The following is a 25,900-nucleotide window of genomic DNA, read 5'->3' as shown; positions in this document are numbered from 1 at the left end:
AAACTCCAGACAAACTGAAATAGGTGAGGCTGCCAAAAGGAAAAAACCTTCAGGGAATCACCTCATGAACATCCTCATACGTTGCTTAGGTGTAAAGAACACCCCTCCTTACTGTGTCATACCTACAATAAACTGAACCTTATTCAGTGCTGCCCACCACTCACATCTCAGGGGATCCAGTCCTCCAGCTCTTGTCCCTCATGCTGAAGCTGCCCATGCTCTCTCTCTTCGTTACCTTGTCCTCCCGTGGGCCCTTGTGTTCCCGACGGGACACGGAGCACGTAGCTTTCTGTTCCAGCTGAGAAAGATGCTCCATGCTGCTGTACACCTGCAGCGGGACACAGTCAGATCGATGAGCATTTGGTCTGTTGGCTTTGATTAATAGCTCAGGAGAAATGTTGCTTTTGAGTTGGAGTTGCAGATATACATTCTGTGTGAATTTGTTTCAGACACATGCCTTTATTTCAACAATTACTGGTGATATGATGGTTTTTATTATTCAGTTCAGGTGGAGATAGAGTGTTTTTGGCATAGACTGTAGATAAAAGTCTGTGACATCAACCAAAGCTTGATGTCATTTTTTTTCCCTGAAACCAGCAACTTCACAAAGCTGCCCAGCCTAAAACGCACACTGCTTTATCATCTATTTTACTCTAATTGGTAACATAACTTACAAAATTAGTAGCATGCAGTATTCAGTATGATTGTCAAGACTGAAGTCTCTTCAGGAAGGTATTTATGAGGTTATAGATTAAGCGAGTGCATAGTTTGCATAGCTTTCCTATAGAAAACTATGCAATCCCACTTCAGTTTCCTTTGAGCCACGTCCCCATTTGACCTGGAAACTCAATCTTTTCAGTCTATAGTTTCTGGTAGCAACCTGGCATAAAATACACAAATAAATGGACTGGTACTATCATTGACACCTTTTGTCTCGTTGTGCTTTAGACTACAAGTGTCATTTGGCCAACCACCGAGTGCACCTATACGCACTTTTATCTAACATTGACCGATGGATTGGTAAGAACTTCAGTTTCCGTATCTCGCCCCAAAATATTTTAGCACATGGACAGGAGGAGCCAGTGATACTTCTGCTTAGAAGGCAACCCGCTGCATTGCCTGAGCTACAGCCAACCAGTGGGGAAGATGTCAGATTCCTTAAATTTCACCAGCTTTTGCACTTCAGTTTATTTTTACAGGTCTGCTTATGTATGAAAGTTGCATAAAGGATAGAGCCAGCAGTATAACAAATAAAATAATCAGATATTCACCAAACGTCTGTAGCTCACTCATAATCACTGCCTGAGGCTACATCCAGTGCTGTATAACACACCTGAATCCCCAAGCAAACTGTGGTCGCACTGCAATTTCAGTTATAGGAGATAAAACCGCCTGCCATGAGTCTGAAATGCCAAATCGATGGAGGACTTGTTAATGGAGCATCTCGGTCCAGGTTTTAGCTTTCAATGTGGTCTGCCAGCTCAAAATGTGTGCAGACCATTAAAAAAAAGATTTTACTCTTTTAGATGATTCAGCCTTTAAAACATGCATATATGCCTCCTTAGGAAGCCTCTAACAGCTCAGGTTTGCAATTTCTGTGGAAAATTATGTGTCACAGTCTGGCCAAAATACTTTAAGAGTCTGATAAGGAGAACATTATGAGCTGTTAAATTTTAGGACATTCTGGCAGTCGTAATTTTCACTATTGGCAGCTTCAATTCAAAAATACAAATTTCCACCTTGGCTTTTGCAGATATGTGAGTGAGCAAGACTGGAGAAAATGTCCATTTGGAATTTATTAACCAGTTTGCTTTGATGCAAGTCTGTGTGCATTATGTAATCATGGCAAATGGTTACTGTGCTATATAATCAGTGGGGTTTTAATCGTGGGAACACTGTGCATCTAAAAGTAAAATGCAGTTAACTCATTTGCCTAACATATGTTTGAGAGTAGAAGGAGGCATAAATCTTTGGGAGCATTGTGTCAGGAAGGCCCACCTAGGGTAAAAAAATAAAGTGGATCTCTCAGCTGCCTGTTTTTAGAAGATATTGTAGAAATATTACAATATCACTAATCTATGAATTTAAGTACAGTATTTTGGGGGGTTTTTTTATTATCAAATTAAGTGGTTAAGAAGCTTTGCACTACTGTAAAGACACTCCCAGCAGCATGAATGTTTTCTCTGCATGCAAGTGAGTATTAACGTACCACAAAGACATGTGCATAATTCAATTGTAAGGCCTTTATTATGTGCAGAGTAACACAGGAAAGCTAAGCTGTGTGGGGGAGGAAAAGAACTGAGCTGTGTTAAGGAAAGCCTGAAGAATATTCTGCAGTGCACCATGGAAACAAGTATCAGCTGAAGACTGAGCTATCGGCTTAGCAGGAAAAACAATGTTAACAGCTACAAACAATTTCTTAGCTTCATGCATTCCTTCTTTTGTTAAATGCACCACAGTCATTTAGCAGCAGTTTCTTCTGTTCTATCACCTAGTTTTATCTTTGTTTGTTAGTGGTTCAAGATGATCAAGACAATACAGCACTATGTAAAACCCCTAATTTTGCTTCAAAGGAGTCAGATTTTCTTGTATTTTTAAAGTGATCATCAGCAACAGTTCTCCAGGTGTTCTGAAGGTACTTAAAGTCATTAGACTCATTTACAGTCATTCACTCTCAGTCCAGTCCTACCTGATACTTTTTTTCATTTAACTCTATGAATCCCCTTAACTCTATAAATCACTCAAACATTAAAAGACACCTAATTCAAGGGAACAACCAGTGTTGTGTCTACAAATAACAGGCAACTTAACTTAGCAAAGAATCAATTTTACGCTGTACCTTCAGGCACTTCGATACTAGCAGTATGTCGTAAAAATTGATAATTTCTTTAGTTGAATATGAAAAATGACAGCGCTAGCAGAGTTTGATAGGCATAAAATAGCATTTTTGCGACTGGAAAAAAATCCAGCAAAGATCTGACACAGGACCTGAGAGATGCATCTGGCTCTTCAGTTATCCAACCTACTGTTTGCTGAAGCCTCATCAAAAATGGTCTCAGTGGAAAAGTGTCTGTCAACAAGCCCATTTTTAGAGAAGGGAAACAGGAAGAAAAGGCTGAGGACTGAAAATCAGTGTGATGAATTAAAAATTACATTCAAACTGTTTTCAGTATGTAAGGAGGAAGTTTGGAGAGAGGTGTCCAAAGACCACCTTGTGCCATACAGCATGCTATTTAAACTTCCCCTAACTAAGACCCTTATTCAAGTGACCTAACTGTGTTGATGCACATTCATTTTGATTCTTGTTTCAGCCAGAATGCTGATCCATGGATAACTGGCTGCTCACTGCAGCCTCCATGCCCGGACACACCTGCAAATGCTCCTCGGCTTCTGGACAAATCCCCTGCCAAATATAAGTGCTTGTTAAAATTGAAGCTTGAGATTTTACTGGGGCACTTGTCCCAAAAAAGGGGTCTAGCAACACTGATGTATGAGGTGACACATGATATTCTGTTATAGCATGCAGAAAAAAGATTAATGAGTGTCACCGAACCTACTTTAAAAGTGTGCTGGTCTAAGTTTTGCATTCACGCCCTTGTTGGTTGCAGAACGACATTACAATACTAATTAAATTGTTCTTGAATTTCTTGGATAATGATCTAATAGCTTGGTGTCACAGTGTCTGGGTTTTGTCTTATTTTGAGTTTGGAAACCTTGCTAATCAGTAATCACTTCCTTGTGTATAAACATTCCTGTCTTCCTTTTAGTCTTTATCTGACAATCTGCTTTCCCTCCTGCATGCTCCGAGTAAGGTTCCTTGTTCCCGTGCTCATAGTCTGGTGTGGACAATGTCAGAAAGCTTTCAAATAAAATACCAAAGTTTGTCTCACTCTCAGTCCAAATGTCAGAGATTTATCTTTAGGGCTACACAAGTAAGAGAGAAGTACCCAGTCTTCACACCAAGTCAAACCAGCAGACTTTTGCTTATCTAAGCCACTTAACTAATAATTAAAGTAGTTTATGATTAAATTATCATTATTAATAATGATATTTCTACAGCAGTACATTAAAATGAATTAAATTCATAAGTGTATTTGCCACAGATCTTGTCGTTTCAGGGTGCTTGACAGATGTCTCTGTTCACGTGCAATACCTGTAAAAATCTGCCAAACAGCCTTGCAACGCTAACTGTAACGTTATTTTAAATTTAACTGAAATTGGGATTTCATTGAGGCACTTTCTGTTTCCAAGCAGGGGTGGACGGAGCAAATGGAGGGAAGGCAGAGCGAGTTAGACAAAGAGATATGAAAAGACAGCATGAGGTGAGAAAATCCCATCAGAGAGAGAAAGTGTGACAGAAGAGGGAGTCACAGATCAGAATTGGAGGAGCCAAGCAGAAAGTGTGAATGTGAAAACAAATATAGTTAAAAAGATGTCTGGATCATAACACATCTGTAGATAGGAACAGCAAAAAATGTAGTGTGAGGAATTAGAAAAATAGCAGGTGGAAGACCCTGACTGTCTTAAAATAGAAAGAGAAAAGAGCATCAGTGATGATGGCGGAGTGAGTCCAATTAGAGTTATTAGCAGCAGACATGAGACCTGGTCCGACCTCCAGATGCTACACTATGTACAGGATGACCTACTTTTATCTAAAAATCTTGTCTCTTCACTCATTTAATCCTGTCCGATGTCTGTGTGACAAAATGTGACAGAGTGAGGAAAAAAAAAGTAAAAGTGACTGAGACAGAGATTTAAAAAAGTGAGAGGCAAAGTCAGACAGACCTTGCTGAAGCGAGGAGAGCAGGATGAGAACTGTCTGATCTCCACTGGCTCATCGTCATTGGTGTCATCCTCGTCGTACGTATTGATGTGGTGATAACGATCGGAGCGAGCTGGCAGACACGAGAGAGAGAGAGGCAGAGAAGATAAAATGTGATTTTCCGGCTGGGGTTGTGTCAGAACATCTTTAAATAACCCATGAACCTAATATTAATGTCATTTCACATAAATCTAGACACACGTACTATCAAAGTAGCTTGTGTCCTCCTCTGACTCCAGGTGAGGGATGAACTCTGCCTTCTGTCTCAGCAAACTGTTCCAGTCCAGCTCACTGAAGAAGGAGTGCTGCTTTACCTCAAATGCGCCCCCTGGTGGTGGGGGTGCAAACAACATTAATTGTTACCCTCATCCAAAAATAAAGATGAATGAGATGAATAGTCTTTCAAGAACAAATGTAAAATATATTGCAGAATGCCAAGTGGATATGATAAGATTTTTTATGATACTTTTTTATGCATTATATAAACGCTTGTGCCAGAAAGTTATAGGTGGACAGGGGAGAAACAGCTTTCCTGTCTGTGTCAAGAGGTGAAGGATTATTATGCTCTCTTAAAGCCACAGCTTGTTTTAGGTGGCTTTATCTGTCTTTCAGCTAAGCTAGCCAGTGGCTAGCTTTAGCTTCATATTCTGTGTGCACAAAAAGAAACAAGACCCAAAATACTTTTGTTTTATATTGCACCTGTTCCTTTTAATGTTACTTTGCATTCTTATTCTTGTTGCAAATAGCTGCACATGTCAAATCAGATATCAAGTGAAAGAGCAAACCAGTACCTGTACCGAGCCTGACCAGAGGGTTGGTCTGTAACAGGGCAGAGATGAGGGATTGGGCATCTGCAGGCAGGGCCTCATCACCATCTGGCCAAACTATGTCATCTACCAGAGGCACAAGAAACAGAGAGAAAAAGGTCAGAATAATAATAAAGAAAAAAAAACATACTTAGTTTCTGGAACAGAATTTTAAATCTTTGGTTTCTAACCTTTACAGAAGGCTTTAAGTCTTAGTACACTTATCATTAACCACTTATAATCTTTGCAGTTTGAAAAGGCGTTTAAAACATAGTAGCAACATAGGTTTATCACAGTTTCCTCACCTGTGATGACCTGTCCAAACAGCTCCTCAGGAGTGTCTCCAAAGAAAGGCACACAACCCACTAAGAACTCATAGAGGATGATCCCCATAGCCCACCAATCCACCGGCTTCCCGTAGCCTTGGCGGAGAATCACTTCTGGAGCGATGTACTCTGGAGTACCGCAAACCTGTGAGCAATGATTGAGACAATTTGGAGGAATGGAAGAAAAAAGAAAATGAGAAAAGGAGAGAAAGACAAGTTAATCATCCTTAATAAAAATAAGCTGCTACTGTGGACATCGGCATAACTTTGTGCTGAACATTGGGGGGGTCAAGATCTCTGTCTAAATAAATAAATCTGGATAAATTCCTAGATGATTAAACATGCAACTATTTTGCTGGTAATAACTGAAATTAGTAAAGAAAATCAACAGCCTATCTATGCAAGATAATTAATAATTTTATTGGGGGGGTCATAACCCCCCTAACCCCCCTGGAAATTACGCCCCTGACTGTGGATGTAATGGAAGTGTTCTGGATAAACAAACAGTACATCAAATCTGAGTGACACCTAGTGGGAACTATCCAAAACAAGAGTTGTGGACAAATTATATCAGACACATCAGGACAGCCCAATAGTAAAAGTTCTGACTGACTGAGAAATTCTCTCTCCGCCATAATCTCCACCACAAAGCTGCAGTCTGTTTCTGCAGATGTGAGCTGATTACTGGCAGAAACACAGATGCTTGCTTCCACTGAGAAGATGAAAAGGACACGCGGCCCAATCTGACTGCTCATGACTGGTTTAATTCAGAGTATAAACAATTACTGTAATTGCAAAACAGGATTGTTATGGAGATGGAGGGCATTAATGATTCACTTATTCAGACTAAACAGGAAGCATTATAATGCAGCATCTTTGTTCGGATAATATTGATTTTGCCAGATGACTTGGCAGGTTTGCATGCGTGGTTGAAAAAAGGATTTTTTAAAATGGGATTCAGCTAATTAGCCTCTAAGTGGACATGCACCTCATTCATAAAGTTACTAATTAAAAAGTGAAATTAATTATTACCATGTTACATTGATATGCTGTACTTCGTGTTTTAACATGTTTAATGCGACCGGTGTGAGGTCGTGGGTACCGTACCTGCTTGTCCAGAAACTCCCTGGCATCTTTCTCAATGTGTCCCTCATACAGGTTGGTGGTGAGGCTCATTAGGCCCATCTTCGACAAGCCAAAGTCAGTCAGCTTAATGTGGCCCATGGAGGTAATCAGGAGACTACAAGGAGAGAGAAAACAGGCATTCATTCTGGCAAATCACATGAAAAGCCCCCCCAAACAAAACCAAAAACAGAAGTTTTTATACACCTATAAGCCATAAAGCAATCCAAACCAATCCCTCAGCAATTGAGGAGCTGTGTAAAATCTGAATAAAACAGAATGCAGCGATTTGCAAATCTTGTAAACCCATATTTTATCTGCAATAGAAAACATTAAACACATCAAATACTTAAACTGAGGAAATTAAATACATTAAATGTGTTGAAAAAAAAGAAGTTGGGACTGGGCCATGATCAGAATACTTTATTAAGCTCTGATTATGTGAAAATATGCAGTCAGAGAAGCTCCGACACAGTAAGTACCGAACCAATTAAAGTAAATTAAATGATACAATACTGTATATTACAAAGTTACAAAACATGACAAAATAGTTCTAATAGATATAAATACCTCTGATTATAAATACCCCAGTATATTACACAAATTACATAAGGCATTACAAATACCATGGCCACAGCCGTGTCGGGAAACTGAGGAGATCCGTTGTTGAACTTCTGGGAGAGGAAAGTCTCCTGTTCCCATATAGGATTCAGTCTGGGGTCTTCTTTGTTGTATTTTTGGTTTCATTATTATTTTTAAGTTTCCAGTTAGTGAAAGGACAGAGGACACTGGACACGGACCAGTTCAGCAGCTGGACTTGTTTAATAGGCTGTTGCACTCGATGCAGTTTGCAGTTTTGATTGTCTTGTTGAAATATACAAGGCTGTTCCAGAAAAAGACCTTTGGATGGGAGCGTGTGCCGCTCTAACATCTGTGTATACCTTTCAGCACTGATGGTGCCTTTCCAGATGTGTAAGCTGCCAATTCGATTAATGAATGCACCCGATCAGCGATCCAGGCTTTTGACTTTTAAAGTTTTATCAAGGGTTGTTTGTTAAAGAAAAATTTGGATGTTTTGTTTTTGCATTATCTTAGGCTTCGGTCCATGTCTATTATTATTATTCGTTTTTATTACTATTATTATCATCCATTCAGTCATCTCTCCATCCACTTTTATGATTTAGGATCACACGGGGCTCGAGCTGTCATAGGGTAAAAGGCTAGGTACACCCTGTGCAGGCCATCAGTCTTGACTATGTCTACAACCCAAAATGCACTGGGTTGCTGCCATATGATTGGTTAATAATATATTTGAACAGGTGTAATTAAACAAGTGATTATATTGATTGATAATATAAATTTTAAACACTCACTTGTCGGGTTTGAGGTCTCTGTGGACGATCCCATAGTTGTGCAGATACTCCAGGGCTAATACAGTTTCAGCAAAGTACATCCTCGCAAGCTCAACAGGCAGAGCCCCGATGTTCTTCAGCAAAGTGGCACAGTCCCCACCTGCAATCACATAAACAACACACGTTACTGTTAATGTGATTTTGTAGTTATAACATAAATCTATGCTCGACGTGTTAAAACTTTCAAACAAATGGTGCAAAACCCCAGAAAGACATATTTTGATGCTCTGATTAGGGAGAACAAATTCATTAAATATGACTCATTGTTTTTATCACCAGAACATTAGAAGTCTTTTCTGAATTAGTAAAACGATTTGCTTTTTATGTTTCTATTTTTTGGGTTTTTAATAAATTTTTGTGCCATCCATATTTGGCACTGCCATCACACATGAGTCATAAATTCGTACCTACCGTTGACAGCTCAGTGTGTCTGTGAATCAACAGCGATCTTGACAAAATAATAGAATTCAGCACAAATAGAAGGAAAACTGAGTCGAGCTTTAGCCGTGAGCCAGTAAAACTCCCCTGCCCTTTTTTGTAACTGAGACATTATACTTCACTGCACGTTTCCTGAATGCTTGACCTTCGGTTTAGAAGCCAGAGGCTCAGGTGGCAATTTTTATTCACAATTTTAAAAAATAAGTCCAGGAATTGAATGAAAATTAAAATAAAAAATGTAGATAAAACAGAAAAGGCCATGGCTACAGCATCCAAAGGAAAGGTGGCGTGAAAAGCGTATCCTGATGTGCTGGAGGTTATTTCACAGATGTAAAAGAGTCAGGGAGGAAATGTGTTACTTTACACACAAGGCACAAACTTGACCAACACACAACAAAAAAGAAATCAAGGCACGTGTTTAGAGTAGCTTCATGCGATCTTATCAGTTTGAACTCAGATCTAGTGAAAAACCACAGCCGACCCCCTTACCTTCAACGTACTCCATGACCATGCAGAGGTGTCGTCGCGTTTCGAAGGAGCAGAACATGGAGACGACGAAGGGGTTCTCCGCAAATGTGAGTATGTCCCTCTCCACAAACGCCTGCTGGATCTGGTTCCTCAGGATCAGATTCTGCTTGTTGATCTTCTTCATGGCGAAACGCTGGCGTGTCTCCCTGTGTCGCACCAGGTAGACGGCACTGCAACGCAGGGGAGACAGAAGAGTACAGAACAGAAGAAATGAGGTATTGAGGAAAACAGCAGGTGGTACAAACTGCAGAGGATATTTCATCTCCTTTCAGACACGAGCTCAATAAAGTGTGGCTGTGTGGACACATCAAGGAGGATATTAAGACTTGAAAACCTCCAGCACAAAATGTCAACCCCCGAGCTCGTAATCTTCATTTTATGTTTGATCCTGAACAGAGTTTTTGAACTACACCTGAAAAATAACCCATTTTCTCTCGTGGGTAGATAATGGTAGAATAATGCTGGCCTGCCAAGTACAACTCTTTCTTCGCTGATCCACCTTACTCAGCTTTTGACAGCCTTTAACATGCAGCAGCATGTGACCCGGTCAAGGTGGAGAGGAGACCATATGTTACTCGTGTGTTTACATCCCCACTGGCCGTCTCTTTGCTGTGAAGTGCATTTTAAATGTATTATTATTTTATTTTCTTTCAAATCATTGAACCCCGACAATCCCGATTCCTGACAACATGTCAAATGTGCATTTTAAAATACATCCCATCTGAATCTCTCTGTGCGTTTTAATTATTCTCTGTGACAGAATGAAGGATTAAGCGCTGCTTTTAGTGTCTGTATTTATTATTTCTTTTTTTTTTTTTCCTGTGCCGTGCCAATTATATTTCATCCCTCATGGCATTACAAGACAATATAATATATTTTAACACTAAAAATACATAAAACCTTGCTAAGAATTTTTATCTAAACAAAAATTTACAACCACCAAATTCTATTTTTGGTAATACTAATGGAAGTACCTTTGTTGTTTTGTGATCTAACTCAAGTTTTCAGGGGTTTTTCCCAAGCTTCATCATCTTTTAGTTGGTATTTTTGGCTCCTGCTCACATTTCCGGTATTATCATTAGTATTTATATTAGTATTCACAGTGCCACTGTCTTCTTTACATCCCAGGATCCTGAGGACTTCAGTGACTGCTACCGTGTCCCAGTAACATTTTCTATTAAATGTTGATTCATTTGGATGCATGATTGGGATCATTATGCTAATAGAAAATCTAGTGATTACCAACCTTCAATTTATGAACCCAGGGCATTATGATTTTGTTTTTTTTTGGGAACAGAAACCATTATCAGCTTTGCAGCAGTAACAACATATCAGCAGATTACATTATAGGGAAATCGTTTACAGGCGGACACAAGTACCAAAACTGGTACATAAACTGTTTTATGATCACTTGTTTGATAAAGCAAACTAGCAATTTGAAAACACAAGATCTTGGCCACTTTCACTATGGCTGTTGACAAAGGCAAGAACATGTAATTTCTACAGTAAACTAGTCTTGCTTTCTGAGTGATCTTATCGTTAAATCATGCATATTCAACCATTTAGATGTCAACTTGTAGAAATCTGAAACATTTTTGTTTTTTTAAAACTTGCTGTCAGGGATTTGGGAGGAAACTGAACCCCACATACATGAACAAAATAGTGTCTGTGGATGCAGCTTGCAGTGTAACAAGTGCTTTGAATACCTTGAAAGCAAAAGGTTAGGTTAGCTGGTGATTCTGAAGTGGCTGTTGGCATGACAGTAAATGGTTATCTGTCTCTCTGTGGTAGCCTGCTAAAAAAAAATAGACTAAAAAAAAGATGACGGATGTGCCAGCATGACAGAGCTGAGCCAAGGATAAAGGAGACTTCATGCATCAAATACATGAAGTTCATTAAATTGCACAGGAAAAAAATGTCACCGGATGAATGTTAAATGTCCTAACAGAGTTGTATGTGTCATAGCGCTATCACGTGGGTGAAAAGGCAGTGCCTCCACCTGCACAGCACTCTGCAGTTGTCATCGGACTACTGAAGTAACATGTAGCAAATGTGAATTGCTCGGCTTTACTTAAGACAAATGCGCTCTTGAGAAGCTTTGAAGTTATAAATTTCAGTTATTTATAGTCAAAGGTACGGTGGCCCTGAAAGCTCAAAATACACTCCAACTTGAAAAAGACTGCATAGAAAAAACGCTGTATAAGCACACAAAACACAACAGAAATGAGGCATTTATCTGAAGGACCAACTGCAGCGGTTACAAAAAGTAAAATATGTAAAGGACTGCACCGAGACACGCTTAAAAGTCTTCATCAGTTTTGTGAGGAGAAGAAGAAAAAGATGCAAGATAATGTTTTTTTTTTTTTATTCGCATGATTCATATAACACTGTAGATACGCTTGCTATTAGCCGTGTAGTGTTAGCTTGTTACATCCGCAGCTGGTCCGTCACATTATTATCTCTCTAAAAATACTTCAGTTGTATTTTTCTAGTTCTGTCGTGTTTTAATCATGTTCTATTTTATTTTGTGTGCTTTTGCGTGTTTTCTTTTTGTTGTATTTTCTTAAGTTGTGCATTTGACCTTTCGGGTCCACCATACTTGAGCATTTAAGTCAAGAGTGTAACTGGTGAAATTTAGCCAGAGGTTGAAATTCTGTAATAGGCTATGTGCGCCTCAGCATATGCTACTTCTGGTGGGAAAACTCGTGTAGAGCGCTTAGTTTCCGGCGTGATATTCGCGCCTTGTTTACGGTCGGGTTTTCCAAAACAAGTCAACCAAATGGATGAATCAAGCGGCGATTTATATTTCTCAAGACGTCTTGGGCATTTACCGAATAAATCTGTGGATGATGTTCATCGACTTGTCGATATTTTCCCCCCGCGCCTCAGAGCAAAGGAGAGAAAGGATTCAAATTTGATATTTCTCAGTATTTGTAGAATTTTGAAGGTAAGTCACAACATACCCTTCGTAAATACTGATATATCGAGACCCTTACCAGCAATCATTCATTCATTTTTTAGATCCTGTGACTTTTTTTCACGATTTGTTGACGTGCTGTGTAGGTGTGTACTTGACTGTGCACGCTGATGTCGACATAACGGGGAGACATCTGGCTTTGACTAATGTTCGCCTGTAGTTTGAATGCTGAACATTTGCCTGTTTAAATCATTAGAACTGTCACTATACAGAGACGTGCTTCTGAATGTGGACGATGTGTCTTCTCATTTTGTAATGCAGTTCTGCTTGTGTTGAGTGATGTAAACAACCAATCGATCTACACTCTTCAAACGTCAAAACTGATAATTAGATTTTTTTATGACACAGCAATGGTGAGTGTTCCCACCTTCTGCTCTTTGTAACTTAACGCAATCTTTCTGTTTTCATATTTTGGCCATGATTTTGGAGTCCATCTTCACAATAGCGATTGACCGCAAAATAAAGCTACCGGAAATGTACATCCGGTCTTAAAACAGGAAGTTACCAGAGTGGAAAGTTTTTGAAAGCTTAACTGGCTAATGAATTTTTCAAATTAATGGCTCCAGAGGGACAAACATGTAAACTCAGCACCAGCATCCACTTTTGAAAGAATGTTTCAAATATTTGTTGCACTGCTCCTGATGGATTTGACCAGTTCCAATTTAGACTGAACAAATATTTTTTATACACATTCAAGTCCAATTCTAGATCTTTGCTGTTCAGTCTGACAATCTTTCTGCCGTTTGTGTTAGAGCTTGTTAGAAATCTCTTCATAAATAGCTTTCTTGGATGTTTTCATGATCCAAATTCTTCATGCTGTTGCCCTGTGTGTAACATAAAGACAGACAATATATCTGTATTGTAGCTCGAATATAAATGTTTTTAGATTCATGAGCTTTACCAAGTTTAACCACTGGATTAGTTTTAAAGCTCAAGGAAAAAATTGGATACGATTAGGTTTCTATGTGTGATCAGTGACGTATTAATCAATTACTCACCCATAGGCTCCATTGCTGATCAGTTTTATGGTCTGAAAGTCTTCCTCAGTTGGTGGCTTGATGGCTCTCCCTTTTCCCTGATGAAATCCCCAGAGTTTTACAATTATAATTCAAAGTTAAAAACAAAACAAAACAGGTAATTTGTTTCCTGTGTCTGTGCATGCGTGTTTCTTCGTCACCTCTGCTGAGTCATCGGTCTCTGGAGTGTGCGGACCCTCACTGTCGTAGCTGTCAAAGCCCACGATTTCTGTTGGGACACGTGTTAGTTAACAGACAAACCTGAAGTGACAATAAAAAGCGACACTAGGCCCCCCACACCGCTGTGAGCAGTTAGAAAAACTGCAGCTCTCAACCGCTACAGACCAAATCCCACAAAGTAAAATATGAGAATTAAAACAGCTTCTTTCTATTAATTTTTCTTCTCTCTTTCAGATTTCCCTCCTCTTCACTTTGTTCTTACTCCCCTCATGAACAGTGGCAGAGGAGTGGCAGCTAATTTCCAGTGTTCTTGCATTTTTTGTATGTGACAGCTGCTTGAATACACTGATTACACAACTGTTTTGTTGAAATAATTGAATGATAATTACCTTTTGAAAGCCCCTTTGTGGTTCTAAACTTTATATAAGATAAAAGTCACTGAGCTGGAAACTGTATATTCTGTCGGTGTCTGTTTGACACTGTTTCTGTGTGAGAAACCAAGAAAAGAAATGTGAGTGCGAAAGTGTAAGCAGCTATGTGGGTGCGCATGTGTGCCTATGCATGACAATGTAGGTGCTAAAGAAAGTGCAAGATCAAGATATCAGCAGGCACATTGTTAGAAGAGATTAACTCACAAAGACATAACCAGATACATCTCTCATGAATTCTGAAATAAAAGCACCGTGGCTTATTGTGAAGAGTCATTCTGAGCCATTTAACCCATCAGCTAATGCGAGCTCTTGATGGATTAGACTGGGAGTGGCTGAACAGATGGGAATAGTGAACTGTGAGTTTGGGGGCTGATTTCGAGCCATGATGATGAATGAAAAAGAGAACTGCAGCCGCACCACCAGACAGCAAATGATCCAAGCAGCTCAGACTCTTCATCTCAATATATCCTCATCATGGACGTAAAGAAAAGCTGATCAATATCTCAAAGTGGCACTTTTTAAAGCTTCATACTGCCACCACCCAAAATAGAGATGAAACATTTTTTCTGTGGATTTCTCTCACATGCTTGCAGATAGGATGAGAGGAAAAGACACAAGTGAGAAGCCACGTTAGCTAAATGAAATGCACTTTTGCAACGACGACTGCTGCCAAATCTTACTAACATACTAAAGCAAAAACATCAAGCTGTTAAAGTGTGTCACTATTTCCTACTGTATCAGTTTAATACTAAGATTATGTGAAGTCACTGAACTGGAGAGTTATAGCACAAAACTCCCACCAAAATCTTACATTATTTATGCTAACTTGCTAAATTAACAGGCATAGCATGCTAATCTGTACAGTCAGTTGTATTGGTGGCTCAGTTTCCCCCCTTGAACAGTACCAGGCTAGCTCTTTCCAGCAGCATTCGGCTTTTATAGAGAAGTAGGTTAATCAAATCTGGACTCAGACACAAGTGGTATTGATCTACTTATCCAGCTCTGGGAGTGAAAGTAAACAACTGAAACCAGCAAACATCTGTTGGAAAGCATTCTTGCAAATTAAAAACTTTACACTTTCATTTGTTTTCATATTTTCTATTATATATACACCTCTGGAATAAAACCTGAAACCTATTATTCCCATTTCTTACCCTCCAGTGGATCCCTGGTCAGTCCCAACTGACTGATAATATATCGAGGGATGTCTGCCTTCATCAGTTGTCCCTCCTTGGCGTGGTCCTCTGCTGCTTCGAGTAAGTGATAAAACTCTTCTGGGTTGAACTCCTATAATTCCAACAACAAACAAGGAGGGGTCAGGAAAAGCTACAAAACACTTGTACTGTACATGCATCTTAAATTAACATGATCTCACATACAAAGACCACTGCTGAAGTGGTGACGTGTGCAACACAAGACAATTGAAATCATCACAGCCTCTCTGAACATGTGGAAAAATTTGAATTATGTTTGCAATCATCAAAATCTGTGAAATATTTCCAGCAATTTGTTGAATCTGTGATGTGAAAAATTAAAGCAGTCCTGAAGGCAAAAGGACACCCAATGTGGCACTAGCAAGGTGTACCTTAAAAACTGGCCAGTGATTATATATTTCATGAAAGGTCACATAATTTTGAGAATCACCAGACTAAACACTCAAAAATCTACATTTAATTCAGATTAAACTGATAAACCCAACAAATATTTACACTGTGAAAGCTATAAGTTAAATTATTACCTCGTATTATTTCTACTTCTATAGTTTCTATTTCAATTAAAATCACGAACCAATATCCTTCTTTATATACTTTAAAATATCCAAACTGTAGTGTGTTGATAAAACACAATAACAAAGTGAGTGTCAGATTACGTTTTTCCAGTTCAACAGCCGGCTACTGAACCACAACGCTCTAGTGTGGAGTCACAAAAGGATGTGATAACAGCTAACACTAGTCGAGCATAAAGAAAACGATGTTATGTTGTGCCATGTGACATAAACAGTAAGTAATTCTAAGAGTACATCCAACTTATAATCATAAAACTAGATTTTAGTTCAACCTGCAGCAATTTCATGACCGAACACTGTTACAGGGCTGTCAAACAAACACAATCAGTGTTAATACACTTCCAAACTTTAAATTGCTTTCTCTGAAAATGTTCATTTTTTCCTATGATACAGCCTTTTGTGGTGTCTTATGGGATTCGGTCTCATTGCTGTTGGTGGAGTAACGTTTTGATTAGAAAGCCTGGGGCAGCCAGGATCATTTCTTTCCATGCTCTCTCTCATATCTGCTCCCTTCGACTAGAGGGAAAAAAAAGGAGTACGGAGATGGGGAATTAACCTGGCTCTCTGATAGTTTGCGCTGCTGGAGGATAATATTCTTGCAGCTAACAGCCTTCTGACTGTGTGACATTTTCACCAAATCAGACCTTGTGACTGACTTGAATGCTAAATGAACTCTACGGACATGGACAAAATTTCATCTGTGTGTGCCTTCTCCTCTCTAACCCACGGGCCGTGAAGATCTAAAGTCCCCTCCACATCCTGCCTGACCCTATCGACCTTTTCTGACGGTCGCCTTGGTAACAGAAAGATGAGCCGGGAGGGTTTGGGAGGAGGGACCGCACCATCAATCAGGGAGCTGATATTCAGGTGTGTCCTGTGGATGCAGAGAGGCTTGTTATTACTAAATAAGTTTTGTTGAATTAATGAATCAGCATGTCAAGGACACAGCTCCGTCTTGGACTGGATTTGATGTTCTGTTGTGAAAACGAACAAGTTGAGGAGGTGGGAAGAACGAGAGTGAAAAATATCCTAAAGCAATAATCATGCAATTTGCAGCAACACAGGATGACTGATGTGCTGAATGACACAGCTTGAACAAAACCATGACCTCCATGTATAATACAGTGTGTTTCAACATTCATACACTCCCATGTGTTAAGAATGCTGTAGGTAAAGCAACGTTTACGGGAAGCAAGAGAATGGATTGTAGCAGCTACTTCCAAATGCAAGCAAAGGCATGTCAAGAGAAGACAGGTGTGAAACAAATAATGGTACATCTTCTGGCTTGGTTTAAAAAATATCACAAATTCATGGCAATCTGGCAACTGGTATGTCTAAAATTTCAAATTTTTACATATAATTAACAGGGGAAAAATATGACATGCTACTAAATCACATCGTGATGAAGTTATTTGTACTCTGATGGTCAATGTCAGTATTTCTTTTAAAAACGTGTTAGCTAGCTACCTTTGACTGCTCCCTTATCACAAGGGTCACCACAGCTTGTAGCTGCGTATGTTTGATTTGGCAGTTTTATGGCAAATGAAGCTCCTGATACACAGTATTTTATGCTGATGTTAATGATAGACGAGGTTTGGACCTCTGCAGTTATTTAAGCAGCAGAGCATTTGTGACTTTTCACACTATGGACCTCAGCACTTTAACTTTATGTAGTCAGACATTTCATGGCAGAGTGGCTGTTGTTCCTGAAGGCTTGATTTTATACACCTGTGGCAATAGGGGTTGAACTACCTGAATTCAAAGATTAAGAGGTGTTGTGCATTGCCTTTCTTGTCTTTTATAATCTTGCTTATTTCATCTCCATGTTCCACTGGATTGGGCCTGTATCTCATTACCAACTGGTGATAAATGTGTTATGTGTGCGCTGAAGTTATGACAGAATAAAAACAAATCAAGCAGAGTTGGTTAGAGCTTCAAATATGCAAGATTCAACACAGGAAATGCAGGGAATTTAAAGGCCCAAATTGCTTCTGAATTCTCTAAAATCTGAGACAGAGGTGTTTGCCATGTTTGATGAAATTGTATGCAGATTTTCTTTTTTAGGTGTAAAAAAAAAAAATCTTACTTCTGTAAAAATGTCAGGGTTAACGGGGAAAAAAAGCAGTAGCAATGGGATACCCCAGGGGATGGTCTGAGGTCAGTTGGTTTGAGGTCTGTTGCTATTTGGCAATAACTTACCACAGACATCTTCTCTGGCTTAGTAGCCAAAATGTTGGCCTCCTAATGCTGTGTAGAGACACCAGTGTTGCTGTAGTTTTATCTGTAAATTTGGACCTTTATCCTGTTCTTTTTTCACAGTTTTATTCCACCACAGTTTTATTGCTGCAAACACTACTTGTTTATACTTGTAAGTTGCAAAAGTGAAACACATAAAGAAGACATCCTGTCTTGTCTTTCTCTGTTAATAACATACTGGTAAAACAGATGCAACATAAAAGATTAAACAAAACTTGAACCTTTCCTGACTGGAGTGGCAGCATAGCTTCCTGCAGTGACACACTTATGTTTCATCTGTTCAGAATGAACGAACAGTCGACACTCTGCCCTACTTTTAGATTCTGTAGTACCAGTTCAGCATATTCGACCCTCCGTTTCCATGTGGGAGGACGGGAGTGTCTTCGAGCAGCTCAATGGGGTAGAAAATGCCTCCAGAAACAAAGAAAGTCTGGATTCTCGATGTGTTTGAAAGTTTAGCCACAATCAGATAAGCAGGGCGGAACTCACCAAGCACTCCAGCAGCCTGGCAGGACGAGATATGATGATGAAGAGCTTTTTGACAAGCTCGATGACGAAGGTGAGCTCCGAGCTCTCAGAGCGCTTGTAGACCTGATGAAGAAAGACAGAAATTTGGAGAGACAGGGTCAGTTAGCGAGGTTTGGAAGCACATCACATCAGATTCCTGCTACACAACTCACGTCGTGCAGCATCTTCTCCAGATTCTCCTGCAGTTCACAGAAGTAAACGCTGGTAATGACGCCCTCGCGTGATTTGGTCAGGCAGTCTCTGGCTAGCTCGGTTATCTGGTGGTGGATGAAGCTGAGAACCCCGTCAGCCAGTGGCAGAACACTCTCTGGGGAGTAGTTCTGGATGAAGTCTGCCAACCTCTCTTCCATCTGAGCTGTGGCCTGATTAGAGACACAACAGTGGTTAATAGTCAGTGAGTGTAAGATAATACGATCACCTGTCTTTATCTCAATATACGGTGCTCAGCCAGCTCCACACATTCTATATAAATGTGCTACTTTAGACACGACACTCATTGTTTTCTGAACAAGCCTTTGTGGAAGGGCCTTGATGTTTTTTTGCACTTCACTGTTCATTCCCTGCAGAAAAAAAAAGATTTTTTAGGATGTTTCTTTCTCAGGCTGCAGAAACTCAGCTCAGCTAAGGCACCTCAACGAAAGTGATGTGTGAAGTGATGTAACACAACGTGACGCGCCCTGTGTTCGGTCCTTGTTCATTTGGTTGCTATTGCACCTCTTTTGACTGTGTTATTCTTTTTAGTATTTCCATCATATTCATAAAACTCAAACCTCAGGAGGAGACCGACAACCACATTAGACTTTGCAAACTTGTGTGTATAAAGGCTTATCTTGATTTGTTGTCACTTTTTCAACCTTCATATTGAGTGCATTTTTGTGCTTCCAATCTGTATGTATTTCAGCTTGCTATAATTATGCCACAGTAAAGTGCTACTTTAGAGAATTAATGTGCCTTTTCTGCCTATTTTATTTTCAGAAATTACCAGTACTCATGTATGGTGAAGCAAACAATTATCTGGAAGGATGCTACTATTATTTTCTAATAAGTAAAGACACTTAAGCTCATTTAATGGTCATTATAATTAATTCAGCTGTAGGGCTGGGCCATATCATACCGTTCACGGTAATACCGGTATAATGTTGGGCAACGATAAGAAAATGAAATATCGCGATAGAATATGAGTAAAACGCGCATGCGCAGTGCCTTTGTTTTCATACGCAGATGGCGGAAAAATCATGGCGGCGACGGAGAATGAGAAGGGCAAAAGCGGATCGTTGAATGAAACGGATGAACCAGAATTGGTTTGTAAAAATGCTGCAACTTCAGTGGTGTGGAACTGGTTTAGCTTTCGTCCCTCAGATACACAACAAAGCACTATTTTTGGTAGAGCATGCTAGCGGGCTGTCGTTATTACCGTGTTTTTTGGAAAATACGGCATTTTTCTGAAAATCGACAGCGCCCCTTATAATCCCGTGTGCCTTATGTATGAATTCTGGTTGTGTTTACTGACCTCGAAACGATTTTATGTGGCACACGGCGCTCGAAAATCTGTCAAATGTTTTAGTACGACTTTGCTAAATTTTTAGATAACTTTAATGCACATAAAAAACAGCTGCTTGTTTAAGTGAAAATACATTGATGTTTTTGGGGGGTTTTTGCAAGTTGTGGAGTTGTAAAGTATTTTGTCTAGTGTCAATTATATCGTGAGTTATATCATTATCGCAAATTTTCAAATGTATATCGTGATAAATATTTTTGGTCATATCGCCCTGCTCTATTCAGCTGACAGGTTAACGCGCCCAAATATAAACAGATTTCTTGGGAAAGAGCAGGGAGAGATCTAGAGGTTTCATTAACTGGAACCTCTCCTCAGTGCTTGAGTTTTATACAGTTGTTGCAAGTCTTTTTCAAGTATGCAAATGATAACTACTCCTACAGTAACATTAAAAAAAATACAGCAATATTAAACCTGCATTCACCAACTTGGGATTTGTGAGTGGGACGACTCGTGCTGCTTCACAATGCATCACTGTGAATGAGCAGGATTATAATGTGTGTGTGTGTGTGTGTGTGTGTGTGTGTGTGTGTGTGTGTGTGTGTGTGTGTGTGTGTGTGTGTGTGTGTGTGTGTGTGTGTGTGTGTAGGCAGGTGTTTGAGGACACCTGCAATGTGAAAGATTTCCTTGCACACACTTCACTGTTCATCAAAATGGTTGGCTCCCTGAGACACCGAGTCATGTTTACACGTCTCAGAGTCATTAAAACACATCTAATTGACTTTTTAATTATGATCTGCTAAAGGACTTTAGACATGGATGACCTTTTAACAGCTTACCATGAACCATGTAATAAATTAAGAGTGGTGAGCATTGTTTAAAGTACCAAGCACACAGATACCTGCTTGTTGTAAGAGAAGTGTGCATTAGGAAATCTGTGGCAGCAGAAAACCCTGAAAGTGGAATCCAGTACTAACTGAAAATGAGTAGAAATGGGCACAGAGTGTGCACTACACTTTGAAATAATTACATGTTAAATTCTAGTTTTGAAATGGTTTAAAATAGGGTGTGTGTCATTCATTTTGAAGCATTTTTAAACACAGCCATGAACCTCAAACTGGTCCTGGTCAGTAGTCACTGGTCTGCTGGTTGGTGTAGCAGCAAGTAGTTTAATTGGTGTATATGCCATCAATGTTTTGGTCTCTGCAGTCCATCAGGAGTGCAAAAGAGGGATGGCAAGCTTCATCATGTCACCAAAGTGTGCTCAGGGAGAAAGCTTGCAGTGTCCATTCGTCTCCCTGCCTATAATTTCTATATATTCATACTCAAAATCTGTTTAAAGCAACATCAGGTCAACAAGACCTTAACTCAGTTATTTGTTCCCTCTGGAAATAGAACTTAACATTTTACCTTTGAATTATTTTAACATCATCACAGTAAATAAGCGCAGCTTTTATCACTGTCTGAAATTCCAGGGAGCTGCTTTGCTGCTTTTTTTGTTTTACTTCTTGTTTTGTTTACATGTTCAGCCCCTCCAGCACTTTTAGATCATCAGCTGCTTACTTAAAACAACAGATTCTTGCAAATAGTGACTCACTTTGGATAAAAGAAATATAACAAATATTTTAAATGTAGCTGAGAGATGTCTGTTGCCAGTATGCATATTGTGTATGTGTGCGCTCGCGTGTGTGTGTGTATTTTGAGGTGTGCGTGGAGGTACAGTTTACACTTGCGTATTTGTTGTGCGAGCCTGACCTTGGGGAAGCGCTCCTTGTAGACATGGTTCATCATCACTATTTCATTGTCATAGCAGGATGGTGAGCGCCCCGGGCTGAAAACAGACAAACAGAGAGCAGGAGTGTAATATACAGCACCGACTGAGCAGAACAGAGTGAGAGGAGGCAGCCCAAAGAGAAGCAATTCTGTATTTTTCACCTGAACGGAGAAAATATTCACCGCACTCCCTCATGTCTGTCCTGTTGGTATATAACGCTAATAAACCGATCAGAAATTCAGTACGCCACGTTTCTATTATGGACGCAGTCCCTTCCTACATCTCCTCCATCCTGACCGTGGCAAAGATGTCACAAGCATGTAAACATGAAAGTTCAGCATATGCTTTCACAAGATGTAAGCTAAACCAAAAGCAAAAGTCTACTTTGTTGATTTTATTTCTCAGGAACTGAGCTGATCTACACATCTGTAAAGAAAAAGGAACTGATAAAAAGTCCTTTATGGGAAAACACATTATAATTTAACATATACACAATAAGGAAAGTCTGTGAGCTGATTTTATCTAGGCCAGGAACTGCTGAGGAGCTTAATATGAAAACTGAATACTGATGAGTAGTGATGTGTCGGATGTAGTTAGGACATGTTGCATCCAGAGGGGAGGCTATAATAGGTGTGGTTGCAGGGAGTGTACACCAGAGGCTTCAGCTATTAAAGAAGCTGCTGCACCCTGGAGATGCTCAACACACTGGAGGCTGGACTCGCTACTGATATAATAACAGTGGTGGAAAATACCCTAACCCTAAGTACAGAGACATCAATGGTGTGCTACAGTTTGAGGCACTTGTACTTCTACTTCACTGCTTTTCAGAGGAAAATATAAAAACGTTCTCAACCATTTATCCTTAACTGTTAGTTTATTATTCTAAACTGTTTATTATAAATAGGGACCAGTTTAAACTGTTTATGTACGTTCTTAGCAAACTGCACATGACAGCTGACATCTTAGAGATAATTACTGGTTATTTTTTGTTGCACTGGTGGAAACAGTAGACAGATTATTCACTTAAGTAGAAGTACAGCTAGTACTTGCATTCTGAAAGATTTAGGTAGAAATATTAATTTAATTTCTTTTAGGTCAAAGTGAAAACTAGTGCTACCCCTCAGCCTCCTATTAGACACACCTATGGTATCAGTTTGAAGCTCCTACGTTGCCTCTTTGTTGAGTTATCGCATTCACAAACGTAGGTGTCCACGTGGCTCGCCGCCCCGGCAGCTTAACGACAAAAAAAGTACAAAGTAACTCTTCGAGGGGTATTCCTATCCGCTAGTTTTGTGAAAAGCTAACTGATCAATATCTTTGTTTTTGTTTGTTGTGTGTCATGAAGCTGCTAATGGTACTTTTTTCTGTCACAGGTCCGTCTTTGCTCTCTTCCCTGCATCTCATCTCTGCGTCTTTTACGCCAGTCAGAAGCAATAAGCACTGATGCTGGATCCACCAACAGGATTGTCTTTCATGTTCCCTCTATTTAGGTTCAAATGGGTTTAATGTGTGAAAGGCAAAATATTCTCCTAAAATGTGTTAAAACTAGAGCCTAGAGTGGTAACAGTAAAGTAGATACTGTTACGAAAAGTAAAGAAACATGTCAGAAGAATAACTAGTCATGTAAAGTGCAGGTACTCAAGTAACATATTTGTACTTTGTTACTTTCCACCTCTGTCGACTGTGTCCTGCGTACTACTGCAAACCTATCGCTATACCATGATAAAGGGACATTTTACAGTGTTGCATTGGTGCCGGTACAGCAAGGACTTAAGTACTGTTTATTAAGGTAGACACATCTTCAAAACAGAGCATGATGTGTTTGATGAAAAGGCCTAACAAACCTAATGTCCCCTCTTTGTAAATGCGAGCTGCACCAAATAAAGCACTGGCACATTCACAAAAGGCGACTCATCTGAATTAATGACTGAGAGCACTCCACACCTCTTAATAACAGAAAGAAGTTGGTCCTGCACAGTAACTGAATAAAAATCGCTTTTATCATCTTTAATGGCTGCTAAATGTCCTTTGATAACAGCTTGCCATGTTGAATTTTGGCTAGTTTTGTTATGTCTTACACAGAATACTCAAACATTTACAAATAAAGCTTTGATGTTGACATCTTTATTCTCCAGTGTCACACAGGAGGGATGGGATCCTTTACTTAAACAGTCTTTTGCCCATTACCTGTCACGCTCTCACCTGAGGCTTCGGGAGCGAGGACGGACGTGCGGCGAGCGGCGCCCGCCGTCGTCGTCTGTGATGCTCTCTGTGCTGCCAAAATGCTTGGACAGGAAGTGCAGCTCATCCATGGTTGGCTGGAAGGGCAGCTGGTGCAGACGCTCCTGGGATGAGCTGGATGACTGGAGAGACATGAAAAGGAGGCAAGGTTAAAAAGTGAACTGGCCGTCGTTTGATTTTTTTTAAGCCTCTGTAAGAGCTGCAAGATCAATAGTTTAAAAATAGACATCCAGTGATGAAAAAGAACATCAAAAACAAAGACAAGAGAAGACAAGAGAAGAGAAGAGAGGAGAAGAGAAGAACAAGGTGTACTATAATGTGAGTGGGTGTAACAAAGAACTGAAATGAAGAAGAAACCAAGTTAAAAGAACAAGGAGAGAGGTGGCGAAACAAGAAAAATATCCAGAAGGAGTTGGTGTAGGAGTGCAAAACAGAGTAACGCAGACTGAAAAACAGAGCAAAAAGACTGCAGGGAATCAAAAAATCACCCCGAGTAAAAGTTGACTGCTGGTTAAGCATCTCATGCCTCTGGGCGATTAATGGCAGCGCTGCCTGGTTTTAAACAAAAGACTTTTCTACAGCACCGAAGGAAAAAAACAGCCTGGATCAATGGGAGCCTTAATGAACACATCTCCCAATGGGACATAATGGTTGGCTTTGGCCACACAATGATTTCTGCTATAAAAATCCATTAGAAACTCTTTTCAGGTCTTACTCTCGCGCAGGCTGAAGAAAAGTATAGAAATTGCAATGCTTAGAGTGCAACATGATCAATTAAGAAGTTCCCCAAAGACAGAGCAAGATTGAAGAATGAGGGGAAATGCCACTGAACATGATGGATGTCATGAATAAATAAAAGTTTATATGATTTGGTTTTGCTACTTCATTTGGAGCATTTCTCCAACTTGTCAGTCTTTCTTCACTTCTGCTTACTTACTACTAAAGAAAAACAAATATGATAAATATCTCCAACATTTAGTTTTGTTATTATGGTGGCACAGCTGAACCACTGGTCATTCAACCTTAATGCTTCTGACCTTTAATGGCTTTGAGGCTAAACAGAAAGCGAAATTAGTCTCTGCATGTTTTTCCTGAAATATATTTTGAAGAATATGCAGATTCATTTCAGGTGCATCGGGCTTATAAATGGAGTGAGAAAGATTTGCCGCTGAGAATAGCCTGAGGAGGAAATTTTTGAAGATCATAAAAAATGCTTGGCTTTAACAGCATTATAGGAGAATATAAAGTCAGTCCCAGAATGGAATATTTACTGGAAGCATTGCCTCTATATAAAATGATTCTTTTTCACTGCATTTACTAAAAATCTCAAAAAAGTGAATAGCAGCAGATCCTTCCAAAGAGTTGAAAAGTGTGGCTTAAAGATTCAGAATCATGATAAAATGTGTTATAAAGTCACTACTGGTTTAGGGCACGAACATAATAAATTACAAAATAGTCTCAGCAACATATAGGTTGTATGCTTAGAACCAAATGCACACAGCACTTATAATGGTACAAAAATACCAGGTTGTATGAGCGGAATGCATTTACCATTGGATTGTGTATTGACACTGCTGCACTTATAAGCTATGAAACTTTTAATTATAAATGAGAATGTCTCACCATTTGAACAAAAAAATTGGAATTATTTTCTTTAATCCATCCATCCATCCATCCATCCATCCATCCATCTTCTAAAGCTCATCTGGGTTGCGGGGGCAGCAGTCTAAGCAAAGATGCCCAAGCCCCCTCTTAATGATCA

At 39.6% G+C, this 25,900-nt stretch overlaps 1 protein-coding gene across 1 annotated transcript in view; it reads right to left on the bottom strand.

Annotated features, from left to right (window-relative positions):
* Positions 1-25,900, bottom strand: part of mast1a (microtubule associated serine/threonine kinase 1a) — a 78,364-nt gene that overhangs the window by 5,928 nt on the left and 46,536 nt on the right. The window contains exons 6-20 of the mRNA XM_085410111.1: positions 24,100-24,260; positions 21,879-21,954; positions 18,781-18,990; positions 18,590-18,691; positions 15,213-15,345; positions 13,609-13,676; positions 13,430-13,506; positions 9,416-9,624; positions 8,450-8,588; positions 7,062-7,194; positions 5,934-6,099; positions 5,614-5,715; positions 5,028-5,150; positions 4,786-4,895; positions 165-328 (exon numbers count right to left, since the gene is read on the bottom strand). Of these exons, the coding sequence (XP_085266237.1) occupies positions 165-328; positions 4,786-4,895; positions 5,028-5,150; positions 5,614-5,715; positions 5,934-6,099; positions 7,062-7,194; positions 8,450-8,588; positions 9,416-9,624; positions 13,430-13,506; positions 13,609-13,676; positions 15,213-15,345; positions 18,590-18,691; positions 18,781-18,990; positions 21,879-21,954; positions 24,100-24,260 (1,973 nt within the window). The remainder of the gene's footprint in view (positions 1-164; positions 329-4,785; positions 4,896-5,027; positions 5,151-5,613; positions 5,716-5,933; positions 6,100-7,061; positions 7,195-8,449; positions 8,589-9,415; positions 9,625-13,429; positions 13,507-13,608; positions 13,677-15,212; positions 15,346-18,589; positions 18,692-18,780; positions 18,991-21,878; positions 21,955-24,099; positions 24,261-25,900) is intronic.

This window comes from Rhamphochromis longiceps, linkage group LG6, assembly GCF_057381845.1.
Source record: "Rhamphochromis longiceps isolate RC_006_pf linkage group LG6, R_longiceps_female_GT1.1, whole genome shotgun sequence".
Taxonomy (NCBI): domain Eukaryota; kingdom Metazoa; phylum Chordata; class Actinopteri; order Cichliformes; family Cichlidae; genus Rhamphochromis; species Rhamphochromis longiceps.
This window is presented reverse-complemented; position numbering and strand designations above follow the sequence as displayed.